We start from the raw sequence: 19,762 nt of genomic DNA on the forward strand, positions 1-19,762 counted from the left end.
TACAGTGACCTTGACAGCTCATTGACTGAGATACATTCATTTTCCAAATGAACTAAATTAATAACCCTAATGTTTATTTTTGAGGATTAGAGGAATATTTCTAGCATTGATCTGTGGTACTGTAACACAAGAGAAAATAAGCATCTGTGTGAACCATTTTCTTCCAACCTTAGGAGTCTGTCTGCAAAGCAAGAGAGGGAAATCTGCTGCAGCAGCTTTTAATGCCTGCAAGCTCCAGGAGCGTGGGGAAAGCAGACAGGCTTTGCAGATATTTCCAGCATTTCTCTAAGCCAGAGGCAAGCACAAACAGTCCCAGACTCAGACAGTTCTCACCCTGCATGGTTTGGCTTTGAAATGGCATTTTAGCTGTGTTTGATTTTTGATTTTTATCACATTTAATGCCATAGATTACATGTTTTTAAACTGATGCTCATTATCACTTGAATCTTTTCATGCACCTTTTGTTCTGATATTGGAAAATGTGTGGCGTCTTTTGGTGTTTAATATTTGGCCTGAGCTCAAAGCTGAGCTGTCTATTGCTCTGCGTTGTTGTATCGTGTATGGTACCCAGAGCTGTTTGAGCAGTTCCCTTGGAGAGGTGAAGAATTTTCTACCTGATGGTGCAGGGTGACTGAGAATTACAAATTCTAGGCAAAAACCCAGCGGTGTTAATGAGGGGGATCTTTCGAAATCGTAATTCACAGCACCAATAATTGATGGCAAGAAAGAACCTCTAATTTATTTGTGCAAATTCACAAGCTGCTCTTATTTTGCAGCCTCTGTTCAGCTGTGGAGGTCACGTCTGGGCCGGGTGATGTACTCCATGGCAAACTGTCTGCTAATGATGAAGGTACGTGGGTGGCAGCAACTGCAGAGATACCGTATATTCCAGAATAGATTGTCAGAGAAACTGCAAGAGAATTACTGGTGCGTAGGTAAGGGAAGACTGCCTGACCGTATGTGAAGGTTTTGCTTAGTGAAGAATTAATTAGACTTAAGAATGTCTTATTTAATAGATAACTATTTGCAATAATGTTCTTTGGGAACATATCTGTACTTATTTCTCCCCAAATCATCCTGGAGAACATGCAATAACAATACAGAATTTGCATTTTTAAATTGGATTTTTCAAGCACTTAAGTAAATGCTGTAATTTACAGCAATTATGTGCTGTGTCTTTTTCAAACTGCACTAGGAATGTTGCTCTGTTTTGAGGATTAATAATACTGTAGCCTTTGTATATGATGAAGATCCATGATATATATATATGCATCCTCCCTTGTCAACCTATCTCAATTGTAAAGTACCTTCTTTCTTAAGTTTAAATCCTCACAGGAGGGTATGGGTAGAGGAGAAAGGAATAAAAGCAAAAGTAACTAGCTTCCACTGTTGTGGTTTTTTTTGCCTTGATACCTTCTTACTTCTTCAACCAATCCTACTGCATTTGGTGCAACACTCTTGGCTTCTCCTTGTATTCAGAAAGCAGAAATAAAACAACTGCTGTTCACCTCATGGTCAGGGAAACAGAGAGGCCACCATTCTTGCAGTATACTGCTGTTAGCTTAACTGTATTTCACAAATCAATTAGCAGCAACAGCCTTGGAGCAAAGCTGTCAGCAATATAATCTTCACAGGCCGAGATTTGCAGTCCTTGCTTCCTGATCTTTGGTTGCCCAAGGTCGTGCCAGACCTGACCCTCTGATGTTTACCGAGTTTCTTCCCAAATGTGGCTCCATTCTTAATAATACAATACCTCAAAAAGCCTGCATTGTTTAGAAGAGATCCAGTTATCCAAATATTGCTTGGCATGAAATGGAATATCCTTTTTGTGAGAATTACAGAAAACAGAAATAGGTATTCATAATGATATTGTGATGAGGACATTGCTGTCTGGAATAGAAATAATTGTCCATTAAAACAGGAGTCATTTTTAAGAACTAGTCAACATTTGTGTTTTGAAGTAGGTACTTGACATAGGTTTTTTTTTCAAGCAACTTTTGTTTTCAAAAACCCAAGTGCAGAAAAGCAGGAGTTTCCATCCCAAACAAAGTAGAAGATAGAAATAAGAAAATGCTGGTAATACTGTTTTTGTTTGGGTTGGTTTGGTTTTTTTTTTTTTCCTCAAGAATTTCACTTTACTTTTGGCTGTGAATTGTTTTTAACACTTTCAGTGTTTTTCTTCTCGTGTACACACAAATCCACATGCATGCATAGTTCTCTTTTTTTTTCTGGTTTGGTCCCATTATTGCTATTTTCTTCTAGTGATGGAAGGATATTTGTGAATACTGATTATCACCATTTTGGAAATGGTACTCCAGAAATACTGCAGCTCAGGTACTTCTTAAGGCCAGTTGTATTTAGGGCCTATCAAGCAGCTGTTAAGTTAGAGGTTTATGGTTAAACAGTAACTTCCAGGTGACCCACAACCACTTCCATCTGAAATTTGCGTTTCAGTGCATTGGCTGTGGAGTAGTTGCAGATGTCTCAGTTTTCAGAAATATCCCTATATGGAGGAGTAAAGTTTTCATGAAAGATTTTCCAAACATTGTGTTGTGGTTTAAGCCCAGCTGGTAACTCAGAACCGTGCAGCAACTCTCTCACCCCCTCCACCTTCCACCCCTCTCTGAGCAGGATGAGGAGGAGGAGCAAAAGAATGTAAACCTCACGGGTTAAGAACAATCCAATAACTAAAGTATTATATAAAACTACTACTACTAATAATAATAATGGTAAGGGAAATAGCAAGGGAAGAGAATATAAAACTAAAAGGGGAAAGGGTAAAAAACAATAAACACAAATGATGCAAAATACAATTGCTCACCACCCACTGACTGATATCCAGCCCAACCTGAGCAGTGATCTGCCCTTCTGGGTGACTCCCCCCAGTTTATATGCTGAGCATGACATGCTGGGGTATGGAATATGCCTTTGGCTGGTTTGGGTCAGGTGTCCTGGCTCTGCTTCCTCCTGGCTTCTTGTGTCCCTCCTCGCTGGCAGAGTGTGAGAGACTGAAAAGTCCTTGATCAGGGTAAACATTACTTAGCAACAATTAAAACATCAGTGTGTTATCAGCATTGTTCTCAGACTAAAGTCAAAAACACAGCACTGCATCAGCTCATAAGAAGGAGGAAAAAATAACTGTTAGAGCTGAAATCAGGAGACATAGTCATGTTGCAGTTAAAATCAGAGTAGTACATGAAGTTACTTTTTCCACTTATGTGACAGATCCTTTGTGAGATAATTATATGAGTTGTTTATAAATTTAATACTTTTAAGACCATTCTAACATGCAGCAATGCCATAATCATCTTCTCCACTTTCTAGAGTACTCAGTGTAAAACTGTTTCTTCAAATAATTTTTAAACACGCTTCTGTTAATTCTCCAATGAACAATTATATTAATTGACCAGTTCCACTTTTTTTTTTCGATTGTGTAATACACTTGAAAAACTGCATTTGTTTTTATTCAAGTATTTCAAGTGTATGTAATTTAGAAAGAAGAAAAATAAAACGGCCACAGATTTCATTCTGCAAGTCAGCGCCATCTATTGCCATCTAGTGAACTTTTACAATATTGCAATATGGTCATATTTGAACCCCAAATACTATTAGTTGAATGGAATAGCTTGTGCTATTAGTAGATTAATAATAATCAATTATTAAAGTAAAACTACGTGACATCATTGTAAAAATAGAAAAACTTATTATCTTACTTGTGCTAACCTCTTTCTTTGCCCAGAAAACTTCAGAGGTATTTAATAGGGAGCAGTCTTGTTAGGGTTGACTCTTGAAAATAAAAATAAAACCCAAACACTTTGATTAGCTGTTGGGCCTATAACTATTTAAATCTACTTCAGACATCCTCAACTCTAATTAGGTTTATTTCCTGTCATATCTCTTCTGTATTACTTATCTGACTCAAGGAACTCTGTTTATGTAGCACAACGATTTTTGTCTTTTAAATATGGCCTCATTAGCTTCATAGCTAAATATCTCAAATTAATGAGGAGAGCCATACTGTTTTGGAGGTAACCAATTAACCTTAATTAAATTAACCTTAATTAAAGGCACATTTTGCTTTTTTTTTCGGTATTGTCTTAACATTTTCAGAACTTGCCTTTCATAAAAACATTAGATTTTATTTTAATTTAGGTCTAATACGATTAAAATTGTACAAAGAAGGAGATAACAGCTTGTGTTAGTGACGCAAGGGATGACTAAGAACTGTGATTTAATGGAGAAAAACTGCATAAATCATCATGTCTTTTGCCTAACTGTGCTGCAGGACTGCTCTTTGGATTCATAACACTGTGAATCTCCACTTTCATAACCCTTCCACAAGTGCACTAGATAGAGAGGCTGGATAAGTTATCCCTGTCCTCTCTTCCAAAAAGTTAGTATCTATGAACTCTGCGCTTTGTATAAATAAAGCTGATTTTTAGTCTAGGGTTTATTGAACCTGCTCTCAGCATTTGCACTTGATGGTCATTTATGCGTATTTCTAAATATCTCACAGTTAATATTTTAAGTACTTAAGGTGGTAGTGAGGGAAACACGAAAATGTATAATGCATGAAGGAAAGTACAGCTGTACTGCAGTGCATTAAATGAAAAACAAACCCCACTTGCCATTTTTGTGCAGGTAGATCAAATGGCGTACTAGAACTACCTTGGATTAGAATATTTAATATTAGCTCCAAATTTCATGATAATACAGATACTGAATTATAAAACAATTTTATAACAAAGAGGCCAACTCTCATTCATGTACTGAATTGTATAACTTCAGTCATTTTTGCATGAAGGTGTGGAAAATCTGAAGGCTCATAATCTTTGAAAATGAAAGACTATGACAATGCATCAGCCCCACCTTTAAGTCTTCAGATCACAAACTGTAGTCATCGGGTTCTTTACTGGCAGTATTTAATGTCTTACTCCTCACAACTACAACTTGTATCAACCAAGACTTTGCCCCTCTGGGAGGGCACCTGTTTATCATTCTCTCAGACAGTTCTTCTTGTACCATGTCATGTTAGCAAAGACGAAAATTAAAACAGTCTTTAGTAAATGAGACCAAATCTCATATACTTTACAGTATGCTCCTTCAGAAGGAACTTTCAGATAAGATACTTTTATAACTTACCATAGAATAGTGTCATTCTATATGACATATAGAATACTCTAGAAATACTGTAGCTTCCATAGTAGTGGAGCTGAGGAGGAAATCCATATAAAACTCACCATGGGATCCTGGAGTAACTACAAAATGAGATAGTATTTAGAAGTGAGCCTGGATATTGTGATAATGTTTTACAGTTTCATCCTGGGGCCATCCTTGCCTGTGCTTAGGGGTTGCTTTGAACAGACATAACTTAGTCTCTTGTCATATCCTGGAACAAGTAAGTCCCATTTCTGTGATAGGTACTGCAAGGCATGAGGTAGATAAGCACAGACACTATGTGCTGTCATATGGAAACAGGATGCTGTATCCACACTATACACAGTGCATAGACTCTTAATGCTTCAGCTCTAACGTTTTAGGAGGTGTGAATGTTCTTGTATTCCTAGTTATAATGCATGGTGATAAACAATCACTTGGCATGGAATGCAAAAGGAGAGGAGGGTTTGTTTGCCTGACTAGACCAAGTCCATGAAGCTCCCACAGCATGAGCCTCCTAAGACATTACTGGAGTGCTTGTTCCTGCCAAGGCTGTCTACTACCTACCCTAGGGAGCCTGTGGTGGTGTAATTATGCGGACAGTGCCCACTTGGGCAGCTGCATCTGGCCAAGACTTTTCTGCAGTCAATTCATGCTAAACTGTAAGCTGACAGAAACACTTTTCTATCAGCTTAACTGCATGATCTCCTGGGGTTTGTTCTACATCAGTTTGGGGATGTGTTTGTGAAGTCCCCATACCTCATGTTGTGTAGTCTAAGCCTCAGAGTGTACAGGAGACTAAGCATTGGGTAAGGGGCAGCTTTAGACCATGGAATAGAAGACACTGAGCATAAAAGCTAAAATTTTAAATAATAGGAAGGGATTAAATTCAGTCATAGACAGTCAGATTTTATTAATTATACTCTTGCAGCTATTAATAGCTAATACAAGCATGGCTCCTTTAAGTAGCCAGATCAGAGGGTCCCTATTCCAAGTTTTTTTATGTCTACCTGACATGTGGGACTCCATAATGAAAGAAGTCTTTTAGTGAGAGCTGTTACAGTAAAAATTGAGCTTTTCATAAATCATAAATTTATGAAAAATTTTGTTAGTAAATTTCATCACATTTGACCTCTGGATGCTAAATAAATCCATATTTAAATAATTTTTCTTTTTGTATATATGGCCTCTTGTCTTTGCTCTGAACTTTTTCCATTACCAATAATAATCACAAACATGGATGGCACACTAAAATTGGTATAAAATGTTAACTGTTAACATACAATATACATGTTTGCAAGTAAAGGTCACACAGAGTACATCTTGGACTGTTTAAGTCAGCCTGTAGTAGTGTAGGACATGTAATTTCTCTCATATACAGATTAGACTCCAAAGACTTCTCTTGATTTTTTGTGTATGAAAAAATTAGTATGTTGACCCTGGTGCATGGGTCAAGTAGTCAGAGAATGGTTTGGGTTGGAAAGGACCTTCAAGGGTCATGTAGTCCAACCTGCCTGAAATGAGTAGGGGCATCTTCAACTAGATCAGGTTGCTCAGAACCACATCTAAGCCTGGCCTTGAGTGTTGCCAGGGGTGGGGCACATACCATCTCTCTGGGCAGCCTGTGCCAGTGTTTCACTGCTGTCACTGTAGAAAGTTTCTTCCTTATATCTAGTCTAAGTCTACCCTCTTTTAGTTTAAAACCATTACGCCTTTTTCTATTGCAACAGGCCCTGCTAAAAAAGGGTTCAGCCTTTTTAGGTGCACCCTCAGGAAAAGAAATTAGTTACACCTCCTCAGACTAAGCATGAGATGAAGGAAAAGGATCTTTACCAGTAGCTGTGATCACATTAGGGACAAGTTAAATGGGTACTGTAATTTGACCAAGAAAAATAGTAGGGTAGAGAGATGTCTGTGCAGTTATGAAAAATTATTCTTCGTTGTCTTGTTGCTTCCTGACACCCACCACAAATTCTTGTATTAAGCTGAAGGGCAGGACTGTCAGGAAGCACCAGATTAGTACAGCACAGTTTTTTGTATATGCCTGCCAAAGACCATCTATCTAGCTCTTAGAGTCATTTACTGCCCAAATCATTGAATTACTGTGATTTAACCATAAAAGAGCTGCACTGCCGTAATCAGTCTCATGGACATTTCTTTGATGTGGGAAATGGGACCATGATTTTGTTGAATCTTTTGTTACTTCTCATTATCTGGAGGTTGCTGTTGCACTGCACCTTGAGTGGGCAGATCTCAGAACTTCCACTTGCCAGCAAGTGGCAGCTTTATGCAGGTATTTATGCAGGTATTGGCAGGGGGAGGGTTACTTGCAAGGCTTTCTGGAGTTCAGAACCAGCCCACTCCTCACTTAGTTTTAGCCCAAATCAGTTTTCTATTTAGATTATCTACTCCTTTTAGTTTTACTCTGTATGGTAGAAGGGAAGAGGGTTTGGGTGGAAGAATAGAAAAGGTCTCATTTCTCTTGGCTGTAGTGCTGGTTTGTCATCTGAAAATGTATTGCAGCTTCTGTCACATTATATTTTTCAGAAGTTAAGAGCATGTGCACAAGCAGTTCCCAAAGCTTTGGAGCGTAGTTTGTTAAACCATGTAAATTATACATATATTTGAAACATGAGACCCTGGGCACACAGAAGGCTTTTGACTTTCATCCTAAATCATAATCTAAGATGAAGAGTAAATGTTCAGATTTTTTGTTCTTGGCATTTAGCTACAAAGAGAATATTATCCATTTGGGGGGAAAAAAAGAGGAAGATCTGTGGATGATTTTCTGGCAAAGAACGGCCACATACCCAGATCAGCAAGTGCCTACCTGGAGTTCGACATGAACCAAGGGACAGCTAAAGGTGAAGGAGGATGGGAGTGAGGCACTGGGAGTGAGAGTCCCATCAAGATAAGAAGGAGCTGGAATTTACTAAGTTGCTAAATTGAGGACTGTTGGAAAACTTTGAAGGTCAGGTTCTCACACCTGTGCTTAACCAGTTATATGTTAGTTGTTAAGGGCCTTAAAGATATGTATCCAATCACAGTGGGCCAAGTTAGTGTAAACAACTTTAAGAATTAATATATAAAGAGTTCGTTTTCTATAATAAATGGCTTCGTCTGATCACATTGATCTCCGACTGAGTCCTTTCCGCGACAAAGATCCCCTGTGTTTGCAGTTCTAGTATAACTGAGAAATGACCAATATAGTCAGCTCCTACTGCCTGCAATAAGTAGAAATCCTGTTCCACTGACAAGTTGCAATGACTTTAATTCCATTTGAATATGCCTTTAAAAAGGAGACATAAAGGCTGAAGAATGCTGAGCTTAAATACCTGGTCATGTTCTTTTCACTCCTTAGGACTATGTGCTTGCTGTAGATGCATATCACACCGTCATCAAATATTACCCACAGCAAGAGCCTCAGCTGTTAAGTGGAATTGGAAGGATTTTCCTTCAGGTATGCATTTTATTCTAAATCTGCTGGGTAGTATTGCTGTTGACAGCTATGTAGTGAATAAGTGTTGCATTCAAAACTAGAACTGTTTTACAGGGTGTGTGTCAAATTGTAGAGGCAGTGGTCAAAACAAATACTTCTACCATGTGATACTAGGTAAAGTTAGGAAATATAAAGCACCTACAATATTGGAAGTACATTAATGGACAAAGAACATGCTGTAGAAAATAATGCTAATAACTTGATCAAAAGACAACATTCTACTTTCCCTGAAACTAATGGTAAAGCTCCCATTGACTTCAGTGAGCTAGAATTTCACTAAAAACTCATTTCTCACTGCCTCAAACTGCATGCACCTCTCAGTCACACTGTATAGCTGCTATCATCATCTAGCAAAAATTGGAGAGTTTCCTTCTTTTGTCCAGGTTATACCCCTGAGGAGACAGTGGAGGGCATATTAAAAGCAAAAACAGAACGCACAAGTATAATAAATACTTATATAGCTATGTACTTATAATAATAAGTGAAAAAGATGTAAGTACAGCAATACTTTCTTCTTTATCAGACTATGATGCAACTAAATTATTAGTATCTGGTTTATTATATGATTTTAATTTGTAGTATCACAGTATCACAGTATCACAGTATGTTAGAGATTGGAAGGGACCTCAAAAGATCATCTAGTCCAATCCCCCTGCCAGAGCAGGAACACCTAGATAAGGTTACACAGGAATGTGTCCAGGCGGGTTTTGAATGTCTCCAGAGAAGGAGACTCCACAACCTCCCTGGGCAGCCTGTTCCAGTGTTCTGTCACCCTCACTGAGAAGAAGTTTCTTCTCAAGTTTAAGTGGAACCTCTTGTGTTCCAGTTTATACCCATTACCCCTTGTCCTATCATTGTTAGCCATTGAGAAGAGCCTGGCTCCATCCTCATGACACTCCCCCTTTATATATTTATATACACTAATAAGGTCCCCCCGCAGTCTCCTCTTCTCCAAACTATAGAGACCCAGCTCCCTCAGCCTTTCCTCATAAGGGAGATGCTCCACTCCCTTAATCATCTTAGTTGCCCTGCGCTGGACTCTCTCCAGCAGGTCCCTGTCCTTCTTGAACTGAGGGGCCCAGAACTGGACACAATATTCCAGATGCGGTCTCACCAGGGCAGAGTAGAGGGGAAGGAGGACCTCTCTCGACCTACTGACCGCCCCCCTTCTAATACACCCCAGGATGCCATTGGCCTTCTTGGCCACAAGGGCACAGTGTTGGCTCATGGTCATCCTGCCATCCACTAGGACCCCCAGGTCCCTCTCCCCTACACTACTCTCTAACAGGTCGTTCCCCAACCTATACTGGAACCTGGGGTTGTTCTTGCCCAGATGCAGGACTCTGCACTTTCCCTTGTTATATTTCATCAAGTTTCTCCCTGCCCAACTCTCCAGCCTGTCCAGGTCCCGCTGGATGGCAGCACAGCCTTCTGGCGTGTCAGCCACTCCTCCCAGCTTAGTGTTATCAGCAAACTTGCTGACAGTACACTCAATTCCCTCATCTAAATCATTGATGAATATATTAAATAATACTGGTCCCATATATTAAATAATACTGGTCCCATATATTAAATAATACTGGTCCCATTTCCCCATAGTATTTCATGAGTTCTCAGTTCTTTCATACTTCTTTTACTGATATTTCAAACTTTGCCTTTTTTATCTACTTCCCCTTATTATAAATCTGAGTTTACAAACAATTATATTTGTGGCATTTGTGTTATAAAATTATATTAAAATAGAATAATTTACTCTTGATAGATAATTCTGTCATTAATATTGCTTGCTAGAAATCATAGAATGTCATTAAAACTCAGTTATGGATTTTCGGTTCTCAGCAGGAACATGTTTTCACAGTGTGGTAGACATGTTTGTCATTAAAAGTCTCTGGTTGGAAGTGGATCTCCATCACTATAAAGCAATTTTGTGATACTGGCTGTGTGCATTAGTTATTACCTAAATAGGCAACCTAGTAATTATGCTTATTAAAGAATGGTACTGTAAATATGCATAATACTATTGAAAATACAAGTTATTAATAGCATTTGTCTTACTGGGAAACAACTGGGTATGTTACTGGTACTGCCTTGCTAATGGGAGTGTTTGCACTACTGTCACTCCAGTCTGTTAATAGCTCTGTTTGCTATAGGATGAAGTTCATTGTCAGGAGGAAAGCATCTCCTGACTGTCTGTCCAATTTCAAAAGCAGCGTTTGCAGGCTCTGTACAGTCATTTGGAGTTGCTGACATCCACAGTGTTGGCTGTGACAAATTTAGTGGTTTTACTGTCAGAATTGGACATAGCAAGAAAGTATGAGGAGCCCTTGAGATTTTCATCTGATCCTAGATACTAGCTAATAAGAAGCATCACTTTTAAATTCAAATGTTTCCTTTCTTCTAGCACCTTAAGGAGATAAATCTTTATTGTTTTGCTCATTGGTTTTCTTTTGTGACAAAATCTTCAGCTCTGTCTGGAGGGTACTGTTGCAACAGATGCAAGATTTTGATGTATAAAAGAAATAAGCAGTGTGCAGGTAAACAAAACCAGGAAGCTCAAATGAAAGAAAGATAAATGTGTTGCAGGCTTGGGCACCATCATTTTTGTAAGATCGTTGTGCGATATGTGTGCATTGTTGATGAGGCACTCTGTGGAAAAGAAGTCTTGCAGGTAAAATGGGAAAGTAGTTTTCTGGTATTCAAATGTCACAGCTTCTCAAAACCAGATAGTGATTCCTAAATAACCTCAGACTGTTCTGTTAACTTTAAACATCATCCAAGAGGGGACTAAGAGAGCCAGATTTTAGCTGCTTATCAGTCACAGATACTGTTTGACAAGAGACATCACACATGAAACAAAGCAATAATGTAGAAGTGTAAGTCAGAAGTTTAATAGAAATAAAAAGGTAATTTTTTTTTTCAACATACAAAACCTTATTTTGTGTGGTTTATTTCTTCTTAATTACATTGAGCATACTAGATTAAGGCACCTTGTCTTCCTTATCTTCACATATAATGGCACATAAAGAGGCCTGGATCTCATGCATGGTATCACTCATGATCATGAGTAATCACTCATTAGCTGGTGCCTTAATATATGTGGGAAATGAGGATGAGAGAAGTGGAGAATGCAGAAAAACACAGAGGCTATTGCAGAGAAATTCTCAGAAGCACTGTAATTCTGTCAGTAATCACCTGACCTATAAAACAGAAATTCACATGAAAGAGGGAAACAGTGAACACATTTTAGTCTCTAGGATTATGTTGTGTGCTACTAATAGAGTCTGCTTGCTGGCTGACCTATCCAAAATTGCCATTTAAATAACAACATTAAACAATTTAGGAAGTGGAAAGCTGCCTGACCTTAGCCTCTGCAATAGACTGCTGCAAAACAGAGTTAAAAGCAATAGATAAATCCAAGCAGTTCTTAAGAAGAATCATCTTGTTTTCTAGATAAACAAACTGAAGTGCATACTATTCTGGAGGTTCCATGTTGGAAGCTATTTTTATTCAAAGTGATAACTGTTATTAGATACTGAAGTCAAGTTTGCTGAAATAAGTGAAATAAAATTAAGTGATGAAGACCACTTTAAATTTTAACATGTTAATGACTAATTAAGAGTAATTCTTTCTTCTAAATGTTCCGTTGTGCCCCCCCCCCCCCCCCCCCCCCGCAAAAAAAGTAGACTTTTTCCCCTCAGTGGGATAACTAAGAATTGAAAGTTTGGCATGTTTGCGGAGAAGATACAAGATACTGCTAAGAAATTAGAACCCATCATGATCACAAATAAGTTGTGATTAGTCTCAAAGCATATTAGATTTGGACTCATCAAGCTCCCATTGGAGCAAACTGGTAGCTTGCTTTAGAAATTGATTAATGTCGTGGTTAGGGGCTTCCTTCTAATTTCCAGGCTAAAAATATTCAAGGGCAGATTCATTTACACTTGAGCCAATATTATCCTTTAGTTAAATGTAGTTTATTTTCTTGGTGGCTTACACCTTAACTAGTATTAATATAGAGCAACTGTATTCTTTGTCATTACAACTGAATGTTTAAGCTTTTAGAATGAATGATGTTTGGTTTCTTTGAGCTATTTATGTAACATCTGGGAGAAATGCATCTCTTTCATAAGGTTAATTATTAATGGGTATTCCATAAATGCTTTGGTAGATGAACAGTTGCATATAATCATAGAATCATAGCATAGTTAGGGTTGGAAAGGACCTTAAGATCTTCAGGTTCCAACCTTCCTGCCATGGGCAGGGACACCTCCCACTAAACCATGTCACCCACGGCTCTGTCCAGCCCGGCCTTGAACACCGCCAGGGATGGAGCTTTCTTATCAACCGAACCACACAGCTTGGTGTCATCAGCAAACTTGCTGAGGACGCACTCAATCCCACTGTCCATGTCACCGACAAAGATGCTGAACAAGACCAATCCTAACACCGATCCCTGAGGGACACCACTCATTACCGGTCTCCAGCCGGACATCGAGCCATTGACCACAACTCTTTGCGTGCGGCCGTCCAGCCAGTTCTTTATCCACCGAGTGGTCCACCCATCAAATTGATGTCTCTCCAATTTAGAGACAAGGATGTCATGTGGGACAGTGTCGAATGCTTTGCACAAGTCCAGGTAGATGACATCAACTGCTCTACCCCTGTCCATCAGTTTCATAGCCCCGTCATAGAAGGCCACCAAATCGGTCAGGCAGGATTTCCCCTTAGTGAAGCCATGCTGGCTGTCACCAAGCACCTCCTTGTTGTTTTTCATGTGCCTTAGCATGTCTTCCAGGAGAATCTGCTCCAAGATTTTGCTAGGCACAGAGGTGAGAGTGACTGGTCTGTAATTCCCCAGGTCACCCACTTTCCCCTTCTTGAAAATGGGGGTTATATTTCCCTTTTTCAGTCATTGGGAACTTCACCTGACTGCCATGATTTTTCAAATATGATGGACAGTGACTTCAGAACTTCATCTGCCAGCTCCTTCAGGACCCGTGGGTGGATTTCACCAGGTCCCATGGACTTGTGTACGTTTAGGTTTTTAAGATGGTCTCGAACCAGATCCTCTCCTACAGTGGGCCTAGGGTCTTCATTCTCACAGTCCTTGTGTCTGCCTCTCAAGACTTGGGTGGTGTGGTCAGAGCATTTGCCAGTGAAGACCGAGGCAATGAAGTCATTAAGAACCTCAGCCTTCTCCAAATCCATGGTAGCCAGTTCTCCTGATAAGTTTCCGAAGGGGGCCTGTGTTGTCCCTAGTCTGTCTTTTATTCGCTGCATACCTATAGAATCCCTTCCTGTTATCTTTTACATCCCTAGCCATGTTTAATTTGAACTAGGCCTTAGATTTCCTAACCTGGTCCCTAGCTTCCCAGACAACATCCCTGTATTGTTCCCAGGCCGCCTGTCCCTGCTTCCACTTTCTATAAGCCTCTTTTTTCCCTCAAGAGTTTCCTGAGCAGCTTCTTATCCATCCAAGGAGGTCTCCTGGCCCTCCTGCTGCACTTCCTTCTAGTTGGGATGCAACAGTCTTGAGCTTGGAGCAGGTGATCCCTGAATATCAACCAACAGTCTTGGGCCCCCCTGCCCTCTAGGGCTGTATCCTATGGAACCTTACTAAGCAAGTTCCTGAAGAGGCCAAAGTCTGCTTTCCTGAAGTCCAGGGCAGTGAGCTTGCTGCACAGTCTTCTCACTGTCCAGAGGATCTCGAATTTGACCATCTCGTGATCGCTACAACCAAGTAGCACTGACGCCCTGGAGCGTCACATTTCCAACCAGCCCTTCCCTGTTGGTGAGCACGAGGTCACGCATGGCACCTCTCCTTGTCAGCTCCTCTGTTACTTGCAGAAGGAAGTTGTCTTCCACACAATTGAGGAATCTCTTGGATTGCTTGTCCGGGCCGTACTATCCCTCCAACAGATGTCAGGGTGGTTGATGTCCCCCATGAGGGCAAGGGTTGACGAGCATCTTTGAATGCAATCACTGCTGCTATGATACATAAGCATATTGGGAGGAAATGTAGATGAAACCTTAAGATGGATGTTTGCTGTGTCTGAGAAGTGTACTTGGAAAGTCATTTACTGGTAGACTAGAAGGACTTGCTACATGATCTTTTCCACAAGGTTCCCTTTAGGGGTTGCAGTGTTTGTATTTTTGGTTAGGTGCTCGTATGGTGCAGACACTATGAAGGGCAGGATCAGAATGCAAATTAATCTTGACAAGTTGAGAAACTGAAATGTTCAGTTGGCTGTGATTCAAATAGCAAAGGCAAAATACTACCAAAGATTGGGAGCAATACACAAATACAAAATAGGAAACAAGAAGGCACTGTTCTGTGGAAAGGAATCAGCCTAAGGGTAAGCAAACTACACATGAGTAAACAAACCTGTGTGGTTTAAAATACTGTGGCATAAAAGCAAACTTGGTATTCAAATGCGAAACGTAAAGTAATTCTTCCATTCTCACTGGTGGCGAGAGGTTAGTTGGAGTGTCATGACCTCTTACGCGGGCATTTGGGAGGATGTGAAGTAACAGGAAAGAGTTCAGAGGGCAGCAAGAATGATGAGGGAATCCAGAAAGCATTAACTGTGAGAAGCTGAAAATTGATTATCATTCTAGAATTAAAAATGTAGGAGAAAGTGCAATAAAAATTTTTAGGTATATAAGAGACTGTTAAAAAAGAGAACTTGGACTGTTATCCCTGAACTACTATGGACGGGACCAAAAGTTGAGGTAAAAAATGCAACAAGATAGACTTAGGGTGTATTTTTCCAATACTGAGGTAATTTAAGAAGTCTGGAATAAGTTTCCTAGGGTGGCTGGAATTCACCATCTGAGAGCATTAAGGACACTTTAACACATTTGTCACAAACGTTTTTGGTAATGTCCTGTTCTTAAATAGGTGTTCACTTAAGAACCCCTTAAATCTCCCCACTGAGGGCTGCCTGGTTTCCGTGGCTTTATGCTCCTGAACTAGATTAGTTTTACTTCTTTTGATAGATTTGTTTTACCCAGTAGTAAGTTTTCTTCTCTTTCCATCTCTTCAGCCTGAAATTAGGCACTGCACTGTGAAACCACACCAAAAGCAGGAGTATATCCTTCTATGAAACATACATTGCTAACTTATTTACCAAAGGGCCTTCTTTGCATGTTTGTGTTGGGGGCTTTTTCATCTCCAATACCAATGTATGTGACATACCCGTAGGCAAAATATCCCTTGCTTTCTCGGAATCCTCTTCCCTGTTCACCATAAAATCTGTTCCTCTTTATGCCAATTTTCAGGTCCCTCATACCTTCAGCCTGCATAATCCATGCTCCAGTATTTTTTAATCTGCAAATCGGCTGTCTTCCCAGTACCCGCAGCGGCCCATTGCATTGGGGTTGTTTTGCGACATGTTTTAGTGTGATGCTCTGAGGTCATCCTGTGGTCCCCGGCTATAGAATCATAGAATAGTTAGGGTTGGAAAGGACCTTAAGATCATCTAGTTCCCACCCCCCTGCCATGGGCAGGGACAGCTCACACTAAACCATGTCACTATGACCCGTAAATTGTGGGTTAACTGAGTATGGGTCCTACACCAGCTACCAGGCTACTGTATTCCAGTTCTCTTGCCTGATTGACAGCTTCTGCCTATGGGCAGGGTCTGTCTTCACTTCCTGCAGAGTAACACCCCTTCTCCCTGGAAGTAATTCTGACCTTTTCTCATTTTCAGCTAATTTTAGGAACTCTGGAGTCAATTACAACAAAAGAGCTAAATGAGGAGGTGGAGCACCCCTGCCATACAGTCCATGAATGCTCCACAATCACAGCTGAGAAACACTGCTTTAGATAAAACTTCTGGTGTTCTTTTTTCATGACCCTAATGTGGTTCTTCAAATTCCTTGTTTGGTAACAGATGTTACTCAATCAGCTTGGTGCCAGACAACTATATAATGGACTTTGATATGTTTTCTCATTCTTATGGTTTGTAAAAGATATAATCAGGCTGGATCTCTTTTCTTTTTATTGTGGTAACTTTCTTGTGATTTTACTGTCTAGATTGGAGACATAAAAACTGCAGAAAAATATTTTCAAGACGTTGAGAAAGTGACTCACAAATTGGACGGACTACAGAGCCAAATTATGGTTTTAATGAACAGGTAGATAATAGCTAAATGAAAATTTAAAATACAGTTTTGCAAAGTATGCATTGTGAACATTAAACTACCCTTGAGACAGTCCTGTTCCTTTTCTCTCTTTTATGTAACTACATCTGTCATAAGTGAGATTGAATGGCATTTAGACCCAGGAGATCTGTATCACTTGGTACAGACATATTATCCTGGATAGAAATTGTGATCCTTCAGTTGATTTTACAAAGCTTTTTCTCATTCTTCCATGCATTGCATATTTTCACTCTGCTTTTTCAATATACATTTGCATAAATAACTTTTAGGAGAGGATATTTTGAGCCCTTATCCTACAGTGAGATCTGCTGGTAAAGTTAGTGCCTGGTAGTTTCAAATGCTGGAATACATTGTAGTAAATCAAGCTGCATGATGGGGGACCCAGTTTGTAATTGTTAGCACGTTGGCTTAATATATTTGGGAAATACTATTCGAAAGTGCTCTGAAAATTACATAGTGTGGCTAATTTGATGAAGAGAAATAATTTCAGGAAGAGAGTATCTGCATTTGAATTAATAAAAACATGATGAAGACAGTTGCTTTGGTAGGCAGAATATGTAATAGCCAAATGATCCAAGTTGTCATTCCATTTGTCTGTAGATCAGTGTCTCCTTGCTGGTTGTAATTATACCGTGAAGAGCAAATGTCAGAAACTCTCACATCTGTAAGAAGGAAAATAAAAAATGGTGTCCACTCTTTTTAAAATACATTATCACCTTAGGTTTCTGAGGAGGACTCATTTGTATGTCACTTACTTTCCAGAGCCTTTCTCCACCTTGGTCAGAATAATTTTGCAGAAGCTCATCGATTTTTCACAGAAATTTTAAGGATCGACTCATCAAATGCTGTGGTAAATCTCCAAATTGCTACATTTATAATGAACACCTCAATTATTCTCATAATGCTTTATGTGTGGATTTAATTAGTACCCAGAGTATGCTCAGAGCTTTATAGAAAAATTGGATGTGGCATGTGTGCCGAAGGGTTTTTAGTATACATAAAATACAAAGGGGATAGGAAATGAAGAACCAGTCTGTATGAAGGGCATGAATACTTAGACATGCATGTAAAGATCACGAGGCATTAGGTTAGTGGGATCTTCGCAAAAGCACTTCTTTTTGCATTCGCTGTTTTTAGCAGAGACATGCATGTCAGGAAACGAAATGGCAGCTGCCAACGTATATCCGATTAACTTGATTTCACACAACACTGAAGGGATACTGTAATTTTAAACATGGCATTTTTAACACGTTGCATATCAGAGCCTTGGATTCCCATCACAAGAGATCAAAGAAGAGCTCTTTATTTACTTCTGGGTTTTCTACATTTGGCAGCTTTCAGCGCATGGTCACGGAAGAGTGTTCCTAAGAAGTGAGACAGCTTACCCCCAGTAGCCTGGTCCAAGGACCTTTAAAGACTGAGGGGACTGAGTTTAGGCAGCACATGAATTGCATCATTTCGCAGGCTGTAAAACAGTACCTATAGTAACTCACACAGGAGCAGTAAGGTTTCCTAAAGGAAGAGAAAAGGTGGGTTTTTTTAAAGCCTGTGTTCTTCCCCTTATCTGCAGCTTTCAGAAAGTGACAATGTTTCTGCTGCTAAAGACCTTATATGATTGTATTGTTGGAATCTTGTGGTAACTCATAAAGCCTATTTTGTGTGGAAGAGAAAATGGAGCCTGACTTGGTCATTTATGATGTATTTAGACTGCCCTATCTGCTGAATTTACTAGAAGTCAGTTGTAGATGCCTTTGTGATAGGATAATTCCTTCCAGAATTATGTAAGCCAGAGAGAAAAAAAAAAACCCACTTGTGAAGATATAGTGAAGTCATTAAAAAAAGAGTATGAAAATGACAGTGTGCAGAGGCTCATGCATTGCCTGAAATTCATTTCAGTTGACTTTCAGAATTAACTGACTGATGTCCTGTCCTATTTATATTGCATTTTAGACTCTGTTTTTTAGAGTTTGAACTCTTAAAAGTCAGCAGGTCCTTCTGGCACAGGATAAATCCTGAGAACAAGCAGAAGAAAAGGGTTGGATTGTATGACTGAGAATGTATTTTAGTTACTTATGCACATGCACACACAAAACAGTAATTCTTAGCACATAGTAAATCTGTTCTAACTCCAGACACTAGACTTTTTTTCCTTTTCTCTCATCACTTGTAAATACATACATATACACACACACTTATTTGTTTACAATATATTTTTTCTCTAGGCTAATAACAATGCTGCCGTTTGTCTTCTTTATCTGGGAAGACTGAAGGATTCTCTCCGGCAGTTGGAAGGAATGGTTCAGCAGGACCCTAAACACTACCTACATGAGAGTGTTCTCTTCAACCTGACAACAATGTATGAACTGGAGTCATCCCGCAGTATGCAGAAGAAGCAGGCACTTTTAGAGGCTGTAGCTATCAAAGAGGGCGATAGCTTTAATACTCAGTGTCTCAAGTTAGGGTAGATCATTTCCAACTATTTTTTTCCAGCAAGGCTGATTTTTTAAATTGTATATACTCTTGCTAATGTGTAAATGTGAAATAAAATCTATTCAATTATGAGTATTCAGTGGCATTACTACTGAGTTTGTTGTTCTCTGACAGTCGTATCATTGTGAAGACTTTGTGTTGACCCAGAGCCGGTTCATCCCTACAAATCTTATGTACAAGTCAATTACCCAGATTCTTTTTATACGAAAAAATGAATTTGACCTTATGTTGTCTTGATGGTTGTTACAGTTTTTCAGTAATTAGCAAATCACATGAGCTAATTTCATTAGCTAAGAGTTACTGACAGAGTATCAGTATGTGTATTGTAGAAATGAAATTCTGACTGCACTTCTTTTCACTTGCTCTTACTGCATGTGTCTCATTTAGCCCCATCAGACTGTTGAGTATTATACCTTTCTATGTTCACTGCTCTTAGCAGAGGTTGCTTGG

At 39.4% G+C, this 19,762-nt stretch overlaps 1 protein-coding gene across 6 annotated transcripts in view; it reads left to right on the forward strand.

The window, feature by feature from the left end:
- TRAPPC12 (trafficking protein particle complex subunit 12) overlaps positions 1-19,356 on the forward strand; it is a 57,739-nt gene extending 38,383 nt beyond the window's left edge. Inside the window, exons 8-12 of one of the 6 annotated variants that reach the window (XM_080615401.1) lie at positions 777-850; positions 8,519-8,617; positions 16,695-16,795; positions 17,585-17,672; positions 19,045-19,356. In XM_080615401.1, coding sequence (XP_080471527.1) covers positions 777-850; positions 8,519-8,617; positions 16,695-16,795; positions 17,585-17,672; positions 19,045-19,287 — 605 coding nt within the window. In that variant the 3' untranslated portion in view covers positions 19,288-19,356. Of the gene's footprint in view, positions 1-776; positions 851-7,885; positions 8,129-8,518; positions 8,618-16,368; positions 16,796-17,584; positions 17,673-19,044 lie in introns of those variants that run through there. The other 5 variants (XR_013956593.1, XR_013956594.1, XR_013956595.1 and 2 more) reach the window with 5 other exon arrangements.
- Positions 19,357-19,762: the final 406 nt, after the last annotated feature.

This window comes from Psittacula echo (assembly GCF_963264785.1).
Source record: "Psittacula echo genome assembly, chromosome: 4".
NCBI classification, from domain to species: Eukaryota; Metazoa; Chordata; class Aves; order Psittaciformes; family Psittacidae; genus Psittacula; species Psittacula echo.